This window comes from Motacilla alba, chromosome 26 (genome assembly GCF_015832195.1).
Source record: "Motacilla alba alba isolate MOTALB_02 chromosome 26, Motacilla_alba_V1.0_pri, whole genome shotgun sequence".
Classification (NCBI taxonomy): domain Eukaryota; kingdom Metazoa; phylum Chordata; class Aves; order Passeriformes; family Motacillidae; genus Motacilla; species Motacilla alba.
This window is the reverse complement of record NC_052041.1, coordinates 5530443-5549603: the sequence shown is the minus strand read 5'-3', so window position 1 is coordinate 5549603 and position 19161 is coordinate 5530443. Positions and strand designations below refer to the sequence as shown.

At 54.6% G+C, this 19161-nt stretch overlaps 2 protein-coding genes across 3 annotated transcripts; one reads left to right on the top strand and one right to left on the bottom strand.

Moving 5' to 3' along the window:
- The first annotated feature begins 11033 nt into the window (after positions 1 to 11033).
- On the top strand, positions 11034 to 14308 carry ADORA3 (adenosine A3 receptor). The gene is made up of 2 exons (XM_038162514.1): positions 11034 to 12736; positions 13579 to 14308. Exons 1-2 carry the CDS (start codon positions 12282 to 12284, stop codon positions 14177 to 14179), a joined length of 1056 nt encoding a protein of 351 aa, XP_038018442.1. The 5' UTR covers positions 11034 to 12281; the 3' UTR covers positions 14180 to 14308.
- Positions 14309 to 15413: 1105 nt separating this feature from the next.
- Positions 15414 to 19108, bottom strand: C26H1orf162 (chromosome 26 C1orf162 homolog). 2 transcript variants are annotated; one of them, XM_038162513.1, is made up of 6 exons: positions 17630 to 19108; positions 17468 to 17530; positions 17079 to 17178; positions 16683 to 16771; positions 16197 to 16276; positions 15414 to 15767 (listed from the first exon to the last, which is right to left on the bottom strand). In XM_038162513.1, the coding sequence occupies exons 2-6, from the start codon at positions 17496 to 17498 to the stop codon at positions 15708 to 15710; spliced, it is 360 nt and encodes a 119-aa protein (XP_038018441.1). In that variant the 5' UTR covers positions 17499 to 17530; positions 17630 to 19108; the 3' UTR covers positions 15414 to 15707. The 2 variants fall into 2 exon arrangements, with proteins under 2 accessions (XP_038018441.1, XP_038018440.1); XM_038162512.1 differs by having other exon boundaries at positions 18235 to 19108.
- Between the last annotated feature and the right edge of the window lie 53 nt (positions 19109 to 19161).

The following is a 19161-nucleotide window of genomic DNA, read 5'->3' as shown; positions in this document are numbered from 1 at the left end:
GCGGGCGGGGACGGACGGGCCCGGCAAAAGTTCCGGGAGGCCGGGGCAGGTGCGGGGCCGGCTCCGGGCCGGGAACGGGCGCCCAGCGGGCCCGGGCTGGGCCTGTCCCGCGGGCCCCGAGCGTGTCCGGGAAGGGAGCGGAGCTGGAACGGGCTGGAGCGGCCGGGAAGGGGCTCAGCCTGGAGAACAGGAGGCTCCGGGGGGACCCTGCGGATCTGCACAGCTCCCTGCCGGGAGGGGACAGCCGGGGGGATTTGGGGTCTCATCCCAGCGAACCGGGACAGGAGGAGAGGGCACGGCCTCAGGCTGGGCTGGGGAGGGCAGGGTGGGCATGGGGAATTTCCCCGTGGGAAGGGCGAGCAGCACGCAGGGTGACTGGGCTGAGGGTGTTTCCACGGGAAATGATGCTGCACCCTCACACGGGACAGGACCAGAGTCACCCAGAGTCACCAAGCACTACCCGCACCGCAGGGCTCAGGGCCAGCGCCACATCACCTCCACCCCTTAAAAAGCTTCTCTTGAAACACAACACTTCAAAGCGTGTGGGGTTTTGTTTATTTGTTTAGAAAAGCGTTAAAAGAAAGAACTGTAACACTGAGGTGAAGTACACGTGCAATTGACAAGAAACAGACAAAACTCAGGGAGAGGAGATGGCACATGAATGTCCTGACGGTGTTTGTGTCACTGAGGATTGTAAGTGACAGCAGCCACACAGGGAGGATAGGTCAGGAGCCCAGCACAGTCACTGATCTGGGAGATCACTTCATCAGCCCCAACTCCAACTACAATTCAGCTCTAAACTGCACACTCCAGAAAAGCTAATGTCAACAGTCAATAAATTTCAGGGGTTTTTTTTTCTGATAGGAATGTACAAACACCCCAGGAGGAGCTGTAGTCCCTTCCACGGTTGCGATGCCCGGCTCTCCATGAGATGCAGAGGGAATTCTCGTGTTCCCAAGGACTGTCACCTCCTTACATAACCAGAGACAGCACCAGGACTGCAGCCGCTGTCCCTGGGGATGCTCCTGGGAGGCTGCAGGGGACGGTGCCAGAGGCAGCAGCACACCCACGGGCCTCCCCACACTCCTCCATCCTCACTTGCAAAACTTCAGGGACACGAGCAGAGTCACTGAGGTCTGAGGCTACAGCAACAATATTTTAGCAGTCGTGCTGCCTTTCGTCCAGAACTCCAGCAAAAATGCCCAATATTACTTGTCTGGCTGTACAGAAAACAAAGATTAAGTGACTTATCCAAAATTCCCAGCAAGTGAGCAGCCAGGAGACACAGAGAGCTCAGAGTCCCCACTCGCCCTCTGTAACTGAACCTGCTCCAGTTCTCCCTCTCACAGCTCTGAGTGTGCAGCAGAAATAAATACCCAGCGCAGAATCTTCCTTCCAGGTACAATTTGTGGCTGCTGATAGCGATCTGTAAACCCCTGGTTTTGTGGCTGAAGAGGTGTCTCCATCCCTGGGGACCACCGTGAGCAGGTGAATCCCTGCCTGGGGGGAGTCCCTGGAGGCAGGGCGGTGCCAGCAGAGGATTTCCACACCTGGGCTCTGCAGGACTCGGCAGCCTCAGCACCGAGAGGCTCGGGCACAGTGGGACAGTCGGGGTGGCAAAAGCACCTGCCTTCAAGGATGCTCAGCACTCGCGGTTGAGCAACTTGTTTCTTCAGAGTACAAAGGTTATCAGGAAATCTGTGAGCTTAGGAAGTTACTAGCGCAGTGTTTGAAAACATGAGGCTGTGTCTGGAAAACAAAATATCAGCAGTAACTTCTGGTTTAAAAGCCGTGTAAAAACATATTCCCATGGGCAGAAACTGCAAGGGATGCAATTCCTGTAACAGGCTCAGTGTACGTGGAAGTGTTTGAGCATTCTGCAAGGCTTTGCCCCAAATTTCCTTTGAAATTAAAGCTTTAACAAGCTTTGCCCCAAATATCAACACACTTGCAGCTTTTCCCACTGAGCACCGACCGAGGAGTTTTGTTGTGTCCAAGAATCACAGACTTATCTGTTTCATGGCTTGTGGACCATCTTCCAAGTTTCAAAACAATAAGGGTCCAGGCACACTGAGGGCCTGACTCAGCAGGACAGAGCTCCTATTTGATGTGTGTTCTGGGAAGGTTGACTTCTTCCCCCATTTTCTGCAGGTTTGAGTGGAAGCTGATAACATTTATTGCTGAGTCAGGCTTCGCAAGTACATGAAATTAGATCTGGATGAATGTGAACGTGGTTATGAAATGATTGGAAGAGGAGAAGCAGGTCCAAGTTCAGCTGAAATCAGAGGCTTTTCCTGGTGACTCCAGTGGGGAATAAAGCTGGATCTCTGTTTCTCCCAGCCCCAGCCCTGCTCTCCTTCAGGCACACAGAGGCAGCCTCTCCCAGAGCTCTTTCACTCCTGTCTGCTGTCCTTATCTCCCACCCAGCAGTGGGCTGCTCGTCAGCAAATCCAGTCTGTCAGCAGGCTGTTCCATCCCGTGTCTGTCGCGGTGCCTTTCCCCGTTCCAACAAACCCCATCACTGCAGGGCCGTCCCCAGGGTGGCTGGCAGCACTGGCACCTGCCTGCAGGGAGGAACCCGCTGGCAGCCCCAAACCAGGGCTTTCCACTCCACGCCAGCTCAGCAGCAGCAAGGTTATGAGGCAAGGAGGATGGATCCTCTGCATCCTGTCACATCCAGGACACAGCCTGGAATGTCCTGGACACGGCCCAAGGAACCCAGTGACCCTTCACACCGCAGTTTTATTGGAAAATGGTGTCATTTATCACAGCCCATCCATTTCTACAAAGCAGGAGTTGCCACAATAACTCCTTTCCCACACTCTGCACTCTAAATCCATTCATATTAAATTACACCAGGATTTCACTCCCCTTTTCCTGCTATATGGGAGCAGTAAAAGACTGAAAGGGAAACACTTATTTATCCCAGAACCTGCAACAGGATTGCAAATTTTTCACCTGCTTTTGCAGCTGAGTTGCAGAGCTTGCACTGAGTCTTCTGCAGGCAAATTAATATGAAGCAGAATCCCTCAGGACTTCTTTTATTCCAAAACAATAATTGCCCAATTGGATAAATTATCACAAGTTCAGCTGATGTAAATATGTAGCTAAGGCCCATTTGCTGATTTAATGAAATTCAGAAACAATTTGTGATTGCATAATGACCTTGGATTCCTGGCTGATAGAATCAGAGGGCTGGAAGTGAATGAAAGTGGGTTTGACACCATGCAGGCTAATAACACATCATCCTTTTGCTCTGGCTGCCAGAGCTGAAGGTGCTGGCTCCATCCTGGTCCTGTCCCTGTGTCTGAGCTGAGGCTGCCCAAGGAAGGAGCTGCTGCTCTCTAAACTTGCAAAAACCATTCTTTAAATTCAGTCAGGGAAGAATCAAGAGAAAAGCGCTCCTTGCAAAGACATCAACACCAGCCTTTGAAGCGCAAGCATAATATTTTCTTTACAGATGAGATTGCAGTGTATCATTATGAATAATGACTTAATGGTGTAATTAACAGTGAGCACCCACATGGCTGCCAGCAGCTGCCCTGGCCGAGGGTCACCGAGCTCACACCTCACCTCCCACGCTGTCCTTGCCAGGGACCCGAGCAGAAAGGGACATTTAACACAGCCCAGCACCCCGAGCTCTGAGGGCAGAGATCTCCACGCCCTGAGCCTGTTCCCAGAGCAGACAGGAGCAGATTCCCTGGAAACCCCATCCCTGCTCCCGCGGCGGGTTCGTTCCAAGCCCACTGCCCGCCTGGGGGCAGCTCCCAGGGAACTGGGCAGGCGAGCCGGGAGCTGTGGGTCTGGGGAGGGGTCCCGAGGAGGCTCTGCCAAAGCTCCAGCAGGCTCCCAGAGGGAAAGCCTGGTCTGGCTTTCCCGTGCACTGCAGCCCTGGGCAGCCACAGCCACCAGAGGCCCAAGCAGGAAAAACTGGGACAGCAGAGCTCGAATGAGCGGTAACAAGTGTTGTTCTTTCAGCTGACAGACGCTGCTCGCTGCTCAAAGGCAGCTGCAACCACACAGTTTCTATTGCCCAACTTCTTCCGGTGCAGCCCTGTGGAGCCAGGCGCTGCTCACCCCTGCTGCCTCCTCCATCCCTGGGTACCAAACCTCCTCCACTGCCAGCAGCTTTCACCCATCTCTAGGGCAGCTGCAGCTGCCTTTTTCCTCTTCTATGCTGTAAAATCCGGGCACTGGGGTCCAGGGAATTTGGGGGAACGGAAAGAAAAAAACAAAGATGAAATGAAAGTTAAATGTAACTGCAAGAGGAAGTCAGAGACATCCTTTGATGGAGGTTTGTGGAACCCACACCGCGAGACAAACATTGCCTTGAAATTAAATGTCGTATATATATTGAAATGAGAGAATGTCTAACTGAGCAAGTTCTCCTTCCATGTTTCCTTTCATGGGGTTTCAACACTTGTTTTCTTTAAAGTAGTCACACTATGACTGTATTGTAGCCAAGGGGCAATTTTTGATTAGCAGGTAAAAGCAGCCATCCAGGTGTTTGTCTGTGAGCTTCTGGAAGCCCTGTAAGACCCGTGGAGGTTCTTCATTACCTGTCCCAGTTAATGACTGTTCCACCCAGGGTCAGTGCCCGTGCCCAGGGGTCAGCCCCTGCTCGTGCCCTCAGCCCAGCCCCAGGCCAGCAGCACAGCAGGCACGGGGCTGCAGGACAGGGTTCATAAAGGCATCCGTGAGGGAATAATGAACTCACCTCTACCTGGAGAAGAGATGTGTGCTTACAATTAGTGCTGCTCTGCTGTCCTAAGAGGACTTACTCATGCCCCAGCCTCGGAGACCCCCAGCACCTTCATTGCTCCTGCTTCCAGGGGTTAGTGGGAGCTTGTCCAAAACCAGCTGTGGCAGGAGAGGCAGCTCCTCAGCTCCCTTTAGTAGCTGCTGCACTGGAATTGTGATTGCAGTAACACTTAGACTTTTGACAGCACTCTTTGTTTTCTGATTGCTTCCTGAGCACAAGTGAATAACCCTGGCTTGGAGCCCCTTTCTCGGGAAGAGCAGGTATTTTCCTTGGGGAAGCTGAATCTAGTAGAGCAAATGCTGAATGGGAGGGAGCACGAGGCACCTGTGTCTGCCCAGAGCCAGTGCTGAGCTTCCCCTCCAGCCCTGTCACCCCGGCTCCCTCCGGGCAGCAGCTGAGTGTCACAGCCCGAGCCCCGCTCTGCAGTCAGCTGTCCTCCTCAGCGGATCATGAGTCACTTCCACTCCTGCTGTGACTCAGAAGCTTTGACTGGAAGCTGCCTGGGAAAGGCTGGATGTCCTGCGTGTCCCCCACCCTGCCCCGTTACCCCTGGGCAGGGGGCAGCGGTGCCGCTGCCTCGCCGGGGCCGGGCAGGTCACCCTGGCACACCTGGGCGGCACACCTGGATCTCCCCGGGGCACCAGAGCTGGTGGGGGTGGAAGCTCCCCACGAGCTGGGCTGCGCTGCCCGTGCCTCGCCAGCAGCGCGGGGCTGCGGCCCGGCGGAGATCCCGGGGGCATCCTGCATCCTGGTGTGCCTTGCTTCCCAGCGCTCCCCCGTGCTGCCCTTTGAGAAGAGAGTGTTTGCATCAATAGCGGCAGATGCATTTGCAGAGAGCTCGTCTCGCAGCCCTGGAAGCGAGCGGCGACACCGCGGCTGCATCTGATGTGAGAAACGAGCAGATGGCTCTGCGGGACGGGGAGCGCTGCGCCTCGCGGGCTCACGGTGCCTCAGCAGGGATGGGAAAAGCCTGAACCCCCGGCAGCAGGGCTCCCAGGCCGGCAGTGACCGGAGCAGGGTGGGGACAAGCCCCAGCCGTGGGTGCCCGCTGGCACGGCTGGTGCTGCCCGTGCGGTGAGCCCACCAGCAGCCCCAGCCCTGCACGGTGGGAGGGCTGCGATGGGGCTCCGGGGCTGTTTTCCCAGGGAACGAGCATGCCAGCGATGAGGGCAGTTATCTGCCAGATCTCCCTTTCGCCCTAAACAGACAAAAAGTGTCCCAGGAGCTGCTGCGCGGCTTGATAAAGCGGGATGGAGCTGAGCTCCTGGGCTGATGGGGGCCGGCTCCTAGGGTTACCTTAATGACAGAAATCCCCACTCGTCTTTCCAGAGTTACAGAAACCGCAGAGGTATCAGAGCGTTTAATCGCTTGTTTTACTGCCCGGGCTGTGTGTTGTGGTGAGGAGCTGCATTCCAGACTGACGGCTTCTCCCGAAGGCTGCTCCTGTCACCGCCGAGCGCTGCTGCTGCCGGGCACGTCCCTGCCCAGCGGCTCCTCGGGCACCCCAGCAGCCATTCGGGGACCCCAGCAGCCATTCGGGCACCCCAGCAGCTCTTGGGGCACCTCAGCAGCCATTCGAGCACCCCAGCAGCCATTCGGGGACCCCAGCAGCTCTTGGGGCACCTCAGCAGCCATTCGAGCACCCCAGCAGCCATTCGGGGACCCCAGCAGCTCTTGGGGCACCCCAGCAGCCATTCGGGCAGCCCAGCAGCTCTTGGGGCACCTCAGCAGCCATTCGAGCACCCCAGCAGCCATTCGGGGACCCCAGCAGTTCTTGGGGCACCCCAGCAGCAATTCGGGCAGCCCAGCAGCTCTCGGGCAGCCCAGCAGCTCCTTGGGCACCTCCCCACCCCAGCAGCTCCTTGGGCACGTCCCCACCCCAGCAGCTCTCTGCCCACGCTCTCTGCTCCGTGCTCCAGCCCCGGGCAGGGTGAGGGGCAGCCCGGCCCGGGCCCCCTGCCCTCCCGGTGCCCTGTGCCTGCAGCCTCAGGCCGGGCTGGCCGAGGGCCAGGGGCTGCTCGGAGCCTCCTGAGGGCCTCTGCTCGCAGCCCTGGGGCTCCGGGCTCCGGCCGGCCCGGCTCCGGTGCCCCCTGCCCCGGCAGCGCTGCCCTCCGATCGCGGCTCCCGGGCTCTCCCTGCCCCAGCCCCGCATGGAAACCCGGGCGAGCGGAGCTTTCCTTGCCCGGCTGCCAAAGCAGCAAAGCCCAGCTCAGCAGTTTCATCCCGCACGTGTTCGGAGGGGAGTGGAAGCGGCGAGGAGCGGAGCAGATGGAAACAAGAACACTTTATCTGCCGCCCCTGCCGTTTGCCATGCCGCCTCTCCAGCGGAGCCCGCAGGGGCTGTGCCAGCCGCAGCTGCCCTCCCGGGCTGCACAAGGGCAGAGCTGCATCCCCTGGCACAGGAACGCGGCTGTGGGGTTGGTATCTACCTGGGAACGCGCTCTTTAATCCCCTCCCACTGCAGGGCTGGGATTCCTTCAGACCGGTCTCAGGGACAAGCTCCATCACGGCGAGGCTCCAAAACTTGCAGCAAGTATTTCAGAATACTTTATTTCCCCCCAAATCAGGGCAGCAATCCTGGCAATAGGTGTCATCAACAGAACAGTTTTCTACGGCAACGAGAGCTCCGTGTGTGTGTTTTGTTGTAAGGAAAAATAAATTCATTTTTTTCACTAAGGAACCAAAAAACATCTCTGAGTTAATTGTAGAACAAAAGAGGCCTTGATTTCTGCCTTCCATCATGGAAAAGGTTGGCTCCAAATACACATACATTAAAAATAAAAAGGTATAAACAATGCTTCCTTCCTAAAGAGCTTCCCTGGCAAACCTGGCCCGTGCTGGCCCCCAGAGCCTGGCTGCCTGCAGCTCATCTTCCTGTTGGTGGAGCTGAGCTCCCGGGGACACCCCAGGCAGCCCTCGGGACCACTTCCCTGGAAAATGGTTTGTTTTCAGTCCATCTGTGATCAAAGAAGGGCCCACAGGCTTTCCTTCCTGGCCAGCCCCTGCGTGTGCGGCTGCCCCGGCGCCGTGTCACCCTTGGCGTGGCTGGGACCCGAGCCTCCCTCCCTCCTGCTCTGCCCCACGGCCCTTCAGCACCCCCTGAACTCCCCGCAGAGCCCGGGCCAGGGCCAGCAGGCTGTGGGAGCCTGTGTGGGATCAGCGTGGGCACTGGGACCCCTCTCCTCTCCGGTTTGGAGCCGCAGCTCCTTCCCGGCCCAAGGGCTTGTGGGCTTTCATTTGTGCGTTTGGAATTGCTGCTCCTCAGGGAAAGGCTCTGCTCCCAGCTCCGGGAGGATTAGTGCAGCCACAGCACCAAATCCCTCCGTCCATTACACCGGCAAAGCTGCGCTAAAGAAATCCTGTTAAGCCATTGGGGCCACTCCGGGCTTACCCAGACAGAAACGGCAGCACTATAAATAAGATCTTGGCTTGATTAGGGAAATAAAGGCAGGAAAAAAGCACTTAAAAGATATCCAGAGGAAATGTAAGCTCTGCCCCCCAGTCGTGCTGACAATGATGAATTAGTCCGTGAATGCCAGTCAGAGAGTGAGTCATGATTCATAAATAAATTACAACAAGATATTCATAGAATCATAGAATATCCTGAGCTGGGAGGGACCCACAAGCATCATCAATCCAACTCCTGGCCCTGCACAGGATGGCCCAAAGTCTTAGGAAATACCTTGGTAATATGAATTTAATCTGGGACATTAGAGGTGCCACTAAACACTCAAAATTCAGAGTGACTCAGTGACCCTTTACCAAGCACATATATTTACTGAAAGTGATAGAGCTGATTTCTGGCAGCGTCCACTCAACCCTTTTTGGAGACAAACTGATTTGGAGAGGCTGCTATGAGGGTTTTACAGCCCGTGTTCTCAAGCCCTGGGACAGGCAGGGCAGCAGCAGTGTGGCTCTGTGTACCAGCTGAGTTGTCCCCTCCTGAGGATGCTCGTTGTGAGATGATGCCCTTTCCTCCCTTTCTTTCCAGAGAAGGGCTGCTTTTGCAGTGCTTTGCAGTTGAACAATTTGCTGGTGCTCAAAACGAAGAGCTGGGCAGGGAGCTCAGGGCCGTGGCTTTGTTGTTTCACCCCGTCCTGCCTCCCCCAGCCTTGCTGTACCGAGATGCAAAATTATCAGTGGAAGAGTTTATAAAATGTCAAAACAGTTTCTCTCCTGTCAGCCAGACAATTTGTGCAAATAGAGCCTCTCTGAAGAGCCTCCTGCCAGCTCAAAGCTCCCTTTCATCTCCCCAGGATTTATTGTATGCCATTTTCATGGAATTTTAAACCAGCCTCTAATGAGGAGCGAGGATGGAGAGTTCAGTGCTGCGCAGAGGAGTCTGCAGTGGGATCCCGGCTCTGCTGTCACTGCCAGGGCCTGGCGGGGCTGGCACAGCTGTGGAACACAAAGCCAGGTGATTCCCTCCCCAACACGCTCTGCGGAGGGCTGGGGATGGCTCTGCGTCGCTTTCCCCAGCTCTGGGAACACAACATTCCAGGCAGCTGCGTGTCCCCAGGGAGCCAGGGCAGCCGTGGGACTCGTCCAGGCCGGGGCAGCCCCGGGCGCTGGGGCAGGAGGAGCTGGGTAACCCGGGCTGCCAGGGGTGGCTGCCGTGGGCAGGAGTGCCGCTGGCATCAAACGGGCGCCTGTGCCAGCTGCTCTGCCCCCACTCCACAGCCGCACCCAAAGAAAGCTCAAAAAACCTCCGGTGACGGCGCAGGTAATTTTAAAAACACACCAAAATGTCATCGATCCGAGGACCTGTCCCCGCGCCCCTGCCCTGTTTGCACCTGAGCTCCAGGGCTGGAATCCCACCCGTGTGCCCAGTAAAGGCACTGGGCCGTGCTGGTTTGGCAGCCCCAGCTCCTCCCGCACGGCCCGGCAGGAGCAGGGAACGCAGCTCGCTCCCGGGCCCGGCAGGAGCAGGGAACGCAGCTCGCTCCCGGCCCCGGCAGGAGCAGGGAACGCAGCTCGCTCCCGGGCCCGGCAGGAGCAGGGAACGCAGCTCGCTCCCGGGCCCGGCAGGAGCAGGGAACGCAGCTCGCTCCCGGGCCCGGCAGGAGCAGGGAACGCAGCTCGCTCCCGGCCCCGGGGCTTTCAAAGCCAAAGCGAACGGGGGAACGCGAGCCCAGCACGGCTCGGGCTCAGGGAAGGGATGTGGAGAGGAAGAGCTTTCCAGATCTGATTCTCCTGTGAGGATTTGCTCTTGACAGCGGTTGAAGTCATCTTTGGAACCAGCCCTGCACTCTAAGGACAGTGAACTCTGCCTTTCGCACAGCTCTGTGTGCCTGAGGAGGGGCTTCTTCAGGCTTTCGCATCTGTGAGGAAAACCCGCAGTGGTTTTCCAACATCACTGTGCCCCCATTGGAGGGGCAGGGGAAAAAATCCCAAATGGGGAGTTTCAGATGGAAACCAAAAGGGTTCTGCTCCTGCCCAGCCCTTCCCAGCTCTGTGCGGACCAGATTAACCCTCCTTTTACCATGGATGGGAAACTGAGGCACAGGGAGAGGACGCTGTTCCCCACACCAGGCTGCAGCCTCTCACCCAGCAGCCCACAGTCCCTCCAGCTGTGGTTCTGCTCCACACTCACATCCTCTCCCTGCCTGGCTTCCACTTCCTCCCCAGGCAGGGAAGAGCCAGGACAGAGCTCTCCACCCCTGGGTTTAGGACTTGCTCGGGGTTTGTTCCTGTAAGGTAAACATTACATTTTGAAATCCAGGAAAAACTCCTCCACACCTCCTGGCACAGGAGCAGCAGCTGCTGGGATGCAAGGAGAGAAGGGCACAGCTGCCCCAAGGCGAGGAGGGTGGCTGCGGCTGGGACAGGCTGGCACTGTGGCAGCGGGGACCCCCCGAGCCCCCCGGGGCAGGCAGGGCGTCCCGGGGAGCTCACCTTGGAGGAGGCTGCCCTGTCCTCCCTGCCAGCTCCACAGCCAGAACAAAGGCAGACGTGGCTGTTGTTGACTCACAGCATAAGATCATTGTTGCGGGATATTTTTTTTCTCTGTGTGTCACTTAGACATAATTTTTTTCTAGCAAATTTGTTCTCCTCCCCTCCACCCCCAGAGCGAAAAGGGAATCTGTGCTCAAAGCCGCAGCTGAGATTGCAGAGACCTTCCCTTCCTGATCCTTATCTCACCAGGATGTAGGAGGATCCCGCGGGAACTGCTGGAAGCCTTTCGCTGGAACCATCCAAGAAACGAGTTCAGCCTTTAAATGGCAAAACCATCAAGTGCTGGGGAGCGGGCTCCGAAAGCTTTAACCCCATCTCGCTGCGACACCCCCGGGACTCGCCCGGCTCCGATCCCCACCTGCCCGGCACGGGCTGCTCCCGGAGCCGCCTCAGCCCGAAAATAAGAACACACCTTGGAGTCCTGAGCTGCACCACAGCCTCCGAGCGCTGCCCCAGCCCCGCTCCCCCTGGGCTGGGCCACACCGAGCTGCTCCTCCGTGCGGGGATGCTCAATGGCTTTGGCAGCCGCAAAACCTCCAGCCCTGTGCTTCCTGAGCCTGGGCTGGGGGAGGCCAGCGGGGAAGGGCCCCGGAGTGGGGATGCAGGGCCCGAGGAAGGGATGCGGCCCCCCAGGGCAGAGGGAAAGCCCTGCTCATGCGGGGCAGGGACAGCAGGAGGCACAGGCTCATCCTCCTCTGGTGACAGAGGAGTCACAGCAGCCCTGGCTCTGTCATGTTTGGGACAGGAAACAGATGCTGCCTGGTGAGGAAGCACCTGAGGAGTATCAGAGCACCTTGTGCCTGCCCCGGCAGGAACCTGGTGGGAACAGGGGGGACTGGGTGGAACCCCCACCCCCGATTTGGCCCCAGCTGGGCTCGGTGGCATCGCCCTCGGACACCGTGTCCCCACGGGAGAGCACCTGCCTGCGGAGGAAAAGGGACGGGCAGAGCCAGAGCTGCTCAATCTGTGCTGCTGGAGCGCAGGGGCTGATCCATCCTCCGGCTCCGGGGTCAGGGAGGCATCACAGGGTGGAGCCCCTGCTCCGCACCCTCCCTCTGCCTTTGCAACTGGCTTTTCTTTCTCGTTATCTTGCTCTGGTTTGATTGGGAATTAATTTTTCCCAGGTCAAGTCTGTTTTGCACATGCTGGTAGCAGCAGAGTGACCTGTCCCTGTCCTTCCCTTCACCCTTTGGTTTTCAAACGCAGCCCCTTCCCCAGCCCGCTGAGCTGCCTCAGCGTGACAGTGACAGAAAGATTCACTGCACTGATAAGTGGTCACTGTGCAGCTAACAGCTGTTGACGTTTCTGCACCTCTAGAGCGGCTTGAAAGAGGAACCTGTAGAACTAACTATTTCTTTAGAAGCTGCTCAGAAGGACTGTGGAAGGACGGTTCTCCCTTGCAAACAGCTTCCCAAGGCACTTGGCTGGCTGGAGGCTGCTGAGGGGGTGCAGTGAGCTCCAGGAGGGGTCTGCAGAGAGGGGAAGGGCTCCTGGGTGCTGAGGTACCGGCAGATTTCCGATTTGCTGCCCGAGTGCTGAGGTGATGGAATAGCACAAGGTGTGGATGCTGGAGAACCCCGGACCAGGCGAGCCCGGCGCCGGGGGTCCCACGCGCGGCCGGCGATTCTCCCAGGCTTCCTGCCAGGAGGGAGCGGCTGCAGAGCTCAGGATGCTGAACAGCAGCCTGGCCCTGAGCAGCCTGGACGGGATTTACATCGGCACCGAGTGCCTGCTGGCCCTGTGTGCCACGCTGGGCAACGTCCTGGTGATCTGGGCGGTGAGGCTGAACGCGGCCCGCCAGAACACCACGCTCTACTTCATCGCCTCCCTGGCGCTGGCCGACGCCGCCATGGGGCTGCTGGTGATGCCCGTGGCCGTCGTGGTGAGCCTGGGCATGGCCATGCCCGCCTACAGCTGCCTCTTCATGTGCTGCCTGATGCTGGTGTTCAGCAACGCCTCCATCCTGTCCCTGCTGGCCATCGCCATCGACAGGTACCTGCGAGTCAAGCTGCGCACCAGGTGAGGCTGCCCCGCCTCGGGCTCCTCTGCCCAGCCTCTGCCCTGCCTCCTCTGGCCTCCTTTCCAACCTTTAATTACTTTAATTGCTCGTGCCTCAAAGCCCACCCGGGATGAGCTTTCCAGAGAGCTGGGGGTGCCCGTGAACCAGTTGTTCATGAGCTGGATAAGCAGCTCAGCTTGGTTACCCCGATCAGAGTGCAGTCACAGGATGCAGCTGTGGGCAGACTGTTACATTTTCAGCACTTTCCTTAATTGCACAGGATGCTGTGTTATAGGGTTGGTTTTTTTTTTAGGTTTCTGAGGCTTATCTTTTAAATAAAATTCCTTTTAGTATTTGCTGAAAATACAAAACTAGTAACAAACTTATTAACAGTTAACTGAAGTCACTCACTGTTTACATTTAAATGAAAAGTACACAAGCTAGAAAAGCAAAGCATAACCTCAAGTATCCAAGAAATCATGTTTTATAATGGGAAAGGACCTATGAAGCTGAATAATTAATTTTTGCCCTAAAATGGCACAAATTGAATAAAAAGAGGAAGGTACGCCCAAGGAAGCCAAGAAATAAGATAGGACTTCCAACAGCAGCAAAGCAATATCCTGGCAAGAGGAGAACTAAGATCATAGTGAAACAAGAAATAAAATAGGTTAAACATCCAATTTTAAACAAGGGAACCGAAGCACAGTTCTTACTGATGCTGCAAAGTAACTGTTTCAAATGAAGAGGTGGGGCTTGTCTCAAGATAAAATTTGGGATCCTGCAGTACCAGAACAGGGGAGTTCATCTGTAACTACCTTAAAACACTTCTCTTTAACACAACCTGGGATTTCTTCCCCTGCAGATATAAAAGAATCACTACAGAGAGGAGAGTTTGGTGGGCCCTGGGGCTGTGCTGGTCCCTGTCCCTGCTGGGAGGGCTCGTCCCCATGTTTGGCTGGAACAAGGCAGGCCCCAGGAGCTCCAGCTCCTGCCGGTTCAGCTCCGTGATGAGGATGGATTTCATGGTGTATTTCTTCTTCTTCCTGTGGACCCTCCTGCCCCTGCTCATCATGTGTGCTCTGTATGCCGAGATCTTCCACATCATCCGCACGAAGCTCAGCCAAGGCTCCGGCGTGAGGGGGGCTGGGGCTTTCTATGGCCAGGAGTTCAAGACAGCCAAGTCTCTTGCACTTGTTCTCGTCCTGTTTGCAATCTCCTGGCTGCCTCTGTGCATCATAAACTGCGTTTTCTATTTCCACCCCGAGTCTGAGATCCCCCAGTATTTGATTTACTTGGCAATCCTCCTATCCCACGCCAACTCTGCCATGAACCCCATCGTCTATGCCTACAAGATAAAGAAGTTCAAAACCACATACCTTTTAATTTTAAGGACCTACATCCTGTGCAAAAATCCAGACCCAGCTCTTACAAAGAGAAGACCCGCAGTCATAAAGAGAGGCTGAAGCAGCCAGTGAGTTCCATGGCACTGATAAAGCACCTGGCCTTGCCAAGAGACTCTTGGGCACTGCAGCAGCCCGTGGGACTGAGGCTGCTCTAAAGCCCCGTGTGAATATTTGCCTTTATGTGATATAATTTTTAACACAGAAGATGGAAACTGTCTGGTTGGGGGTTTTGGGTTTTTTTTAACACGAGGATTGGTTGAGTTGATTGGAAACCAGGTTGTACTCCTTGCTGTTATAATCCAGCAGCTCACAAGCTCACTGACCATTCCTGTCTGTCCATTCAGACTGAACTGCAGGCTGATCAGCTTGTGCTTCAGCTGTCACGTTTCCATGAGTAATAATAAATAGTAGATGGATTTTACACAAATTCTGCCTGCTGAGTCCTCCCACGACAAAAAAACCTACCCAGTTTCAGTCAATGTCCTGCCTGGGATGGCACAGAAGCTGCAGTGATTGCTACACCACAGCTGACACAGCCCATGCTTAGGGAGCACGGGTCAAACTGAAAAGAGGTTGTTAAAGGCCAGGCTCTTTCTTTCTCCATCTTCAAATAACACAAGTGGTCTAGGAAAAGCAGAAAGGTAGTGCAGCCGAGGGACCCCAGCACAGAGCTCACCTTCCTGTGAGGGAGGGAGATGCTCCCCCTGTTTTCTCTATTAAATCGAGTTTGAAGGAGCTGCCAGGACTGAGGTGAGAGCAGAGCACAGCAGAGCAAAGAGCACGAGTTGTTCTGCTGACCCTGTGACAGTCTGTGGCCAAACCCAGCACACCAAATTTCAGAGCATCAGAGGCCTGGCGACACTTCGCAGCGGTCCCCGGGGCTCGGCAGCTGCTGGGAGGAGCCGCAGCCACCCAGGCAGCCCCAGCCCGGCCTGCTGCTGCCATCAGGTGGCACCTCCAGCCCTGCTCCTGCGAGCCCCCGGGCTGCTGTGACACTGCCAGCCCCGGAAAGCCAGCCCTGCTCACGCTCAGGGAACGGTTTCACACTGTGCTTAGAACGCTGTGGGTAATAACACGCGAATGAACGTTCCCAGAGAGTTTGGTTGTCACACAGTGATGGTGCATTTCTTTATGGGACTCAACCAGGAAGCAGAGATTTGCATCCAAACATTTCATGGTCATCGCTTCAATAACAGAAAATAACTAAGCAGAGCACTTGGCAATAAAAAAAAAACAAACCAGAAAATGTTAGATTTGGTGTCAGAAAAGGGAAACACAAGGGCACAGATATGGATAGATGCAGAGAAACATTTTCATTTCTCGCTTCTCCCTGGTAGGTCTCACAAACGGAAACTTTACAAGGGCAGGGAGATTTCTACAGATGAGGAAATCCTGTACAGAAACTCTCCATTTGCCCACAGCTGTTGGCAGCCAGTTTGAACAGTAGACAATTTCCTGCCATAGCTACAAAAAGAGCTGTGCTACAGAGGGCACGGGGCATTCCCAGAGCACTCCCTTGGTGTCACACCCTCATGGCTTTTGGTGTCCAGAAGGTGGGATCGTTGTGATTTCATTTGGAACTTCCTCATCACACAGGCAGAGGTGTCCTGCCCCGCTGGAAGACCAGAGTGCTGTAGGTCACTTCATTCTGGGGATGTGAGAGAAGCCACAGGCATTAGAGTGCACAAGCACTGCAGGTCAGCAGGAACTGCCCTCTTGTAACTTGTCCCCAGCAGCACACAGCATTAACAGCCTGTCCCTGCATGGGGAAATTGGTAAACGCTGCTTCATCCCACGGGCCAGGCTGGCTCAGGGCAAAGGCTCCTTTAGGGGCTTCCAAAGAATTCACATCACAGAGGAAAACTGCAGAAATGCTTCCCCTTCACAAAGATTTCTCCTGACCTGCCTCATCGGTGGTTAAGCCCCAGAACCCCTGAAGCTGTCAAAAGAGCTGCTGAGTAACAGCTGAGTCTCAAAGGTGGCTTTTCTCCCTCCCACCCCAAATTAATATTTACCACACTGTCAAGCATGTGAAATATCTGCATAAAGCATTAGAAATGACAGTTGTGACATTTACCTGGGTGTTCCTAAGAGATTCCCCAGCTGCCATCTGGGAGAAAGTTTCCTCTTGTAAATTTTTGTGGGATCTTCTAGCATCTAGGAAGGAAAGGGATCCCAGTCTCAGGCGTTTGCAGACAGCAATGCAAGGGAGGCTGCGGAGGGGTGGCAGACAGGTGATGTGTAACCTCTGGCACACACCTGCACAGCACCGAGGCACTTTGGGCTGCCCACTCCCTGTCCCCCTGTTGGAGTGGCCAGGATGAGTTCAGTGCAGCCGGGAACAGGATGACAAAAGCCCACAACCAACAAAAACCCCCAGAGCTCATCAGGGGCAAAGTTAATTCTTTCCTGAAACCACCACTGGGATGATTCACGAGGAGTTACTGCCAGGGGTGAGCTGCTCACCGACACACCATTATTCAAGGCAGACATTATTTGAGCCACTTTCTAACTTCTGCAGCCACCACCAGTCTGCTGTTACACCCTCGACTGTGTCACTCACTTTTCCTGAAGAGGAAGATGATTGCAAAAACCAGGACAGTCAGGAGGATGCCAGAGATGAAGGCCAGTGACATGTACAGTATTTCATGGCTGTTGATACACAAGAAATCCCGTCAGAATCCCCAGTTCCAGCAGCGGGATTGAAGCTTCAGTAGCGCTCAAATTCACCAAACTTTGTGGAGTGTAACATTTCTCCCCAGCCCCATGAGACTAACGTGTGAATCTGCACTGAGCATGCCTAGGAACCACCCATCCAGTGCGCAGAGCAGGCAATTCTAACCAAGCTAAAACCCCCCAGGATGTAAATATGTGATACAGAAGCCTTCCCTTGCAGAAGGAGGCTGCAGTCTCAGGGAACTCTGGGTTTGAAATCAGGAAATAAAGGTGCAGCATTTACTTATTCATCCAGCATCTGTCTTCTGCAGCTCTGAAACCATCGGTAGGGGTGTGGACAGTGGTCGGGACAGTGGTAGTAGGGCAAATGGGCTCTGGTGCAACTGCAATAGAAAAAAAATATCACAAGCTTGTTTTAGAACGTGCAAATTTCTCCAGCAGTTCTACAAGCAACTAGAAGCACATGGGGGGCTGTGTCTGGGCAGTGTGTCTGAAAGTGGAAGCACCAGACAGGAAAGTTCTGCTGCTCAGATGGTGACGGTGCCAGGCAGCCTCTGGCAGCCATGCAGTTCTTCCCCCGGTGCTGAGCCTCCCCAGAGCAGCCCCTGGGCAGGAATCACCTCAGTCAGCAACACTGCAGCTAAGGAAATTAATCCTTACAACGTAAAATACCTGGAGCTGGTTTTGAGGAAAAGCCTCCCATTCTCTCAGAGCATTAACTGACAGGAAGAGAAGCTGAAAGAAAAGGAAAGAGTTATATTTATGTACATATACACATAAGCAAAACAAACTCGTTATCCTCTTCGAACTCAAAAGACTTGATCGAGGCTTTACCCGTTTCTTGGAAATCTTGTAAAAGTGGCACAAAGCCACTCAAACCTGGCAGTTCCTCAGCACCAACCCCTTCCCAGTTTCTTGTTCCTGAACACTCGAGTTCACTGCTCCCTGATGGGCACAGCGCCTTCTCCACCCAGAAAATGGAGGCGATTCAAGAACTGAAAAGCACCTCCAGGATTATTTTTGCAGCAGCTAAAACCCTATGAACATTTTCATAATCAGAAGCAGCTTTGGAAAGCTCCTCCCTTGATGTTTTGAAGTTAAACTCACTTTTCCCACGAGAACAGGAACAGTAACTTTCTTCTCCAGTTTGTGTATGGAATCTTAGAGATAGGGATTGTAAAAGATATTCCACAACAAAATCCCTGCACTGGCATTTCTCAGCACATGCTTTGCAAACTGTGGATTGTGAACAACCTGAAAATATTACAACGTGAACATAAACACCCTGTTCCCTGCTGCTGCCACTTTTCCTACTGCATCCCATTGTTGCCACATTCCAGAGGAGTCAAACCGAGCAAGCTCCCAGATTCCCACAGCAAACCTCACAGGCTGTGTGTGCAAAAATAAAATAAACAAGAAATGGTGCAGCTCCATCTTACCTCCCACCATGGAAGTGCTGCTGGAAAACTCCCCAAGGGTCAGCACACCAGTTTAACACTTGCTTTGTGAGAACAATCTGTCACACCAGCTAAAAGCTCAGATGTCAATCAGACGTGGGCTTACACAATTGTGGAAGTTAAGCAACTTCACTTTTTTATTTAAATTGACAAAAAACAGGAAACCATGAAAGACACCTGCATTCTCTGGAACTGTTAGTCTAAAAAAAGCAAGGCAGCTTCAGCTTAGGTTGGCTTGAGGTAAGCTTCGTGCCTCTGAACACCAGTTTAAGGATGTACTGGAAGTGTAAGAAAACCATGTTTCTTAACCCCACTGGGAAATGGGATTGCAGGCACCCCCAGTCTGCCCTCTCGGGTTATGGACTGCACAAATCACATCTCAGCACACACAGGAGTTGATTTGTGTGTGTGCTTTGCTGGGATTTTTGAGTCTTAACAAATTCCTTCAGGGAAAAGTTTCCCAGAGAAAGAAAACGAACAGAGTGATGGAAGCCCAGAAAAACTGCTCGGAACAAACGTGCCCATGTCCCATTGCAGCCTGGGCACTGGCACTGCCAGCTGAGGGAAGGCCTCCGGGAGCTTTTGACACATTTCCTGCCCCATCTCTTTTCCCAGAACCCAAACTCTTTCAACACTTCACGAGGCTTTATGGTGAAAGGGAGTTTCCAGCTCCTTTAGAGAACAAGAGCCTTGACCCAGAGTCCCCCAGCCCGGGGCAGGTGAACGGGAGCACAGATCATCCTGAGTTTACAACACGAGTACTGCAGGTACCGGGGTAGGTACACCCAGAACTCTAACACTGGGAACAGCTTCAGCAGAGGATTTTTCTCTGGAGCTCTTGGAAGTGTTCCTGACCAAAGAGGGAATCCAAGAGGATCTCACACACTGAGGTTTCAACTCATCCCCCGC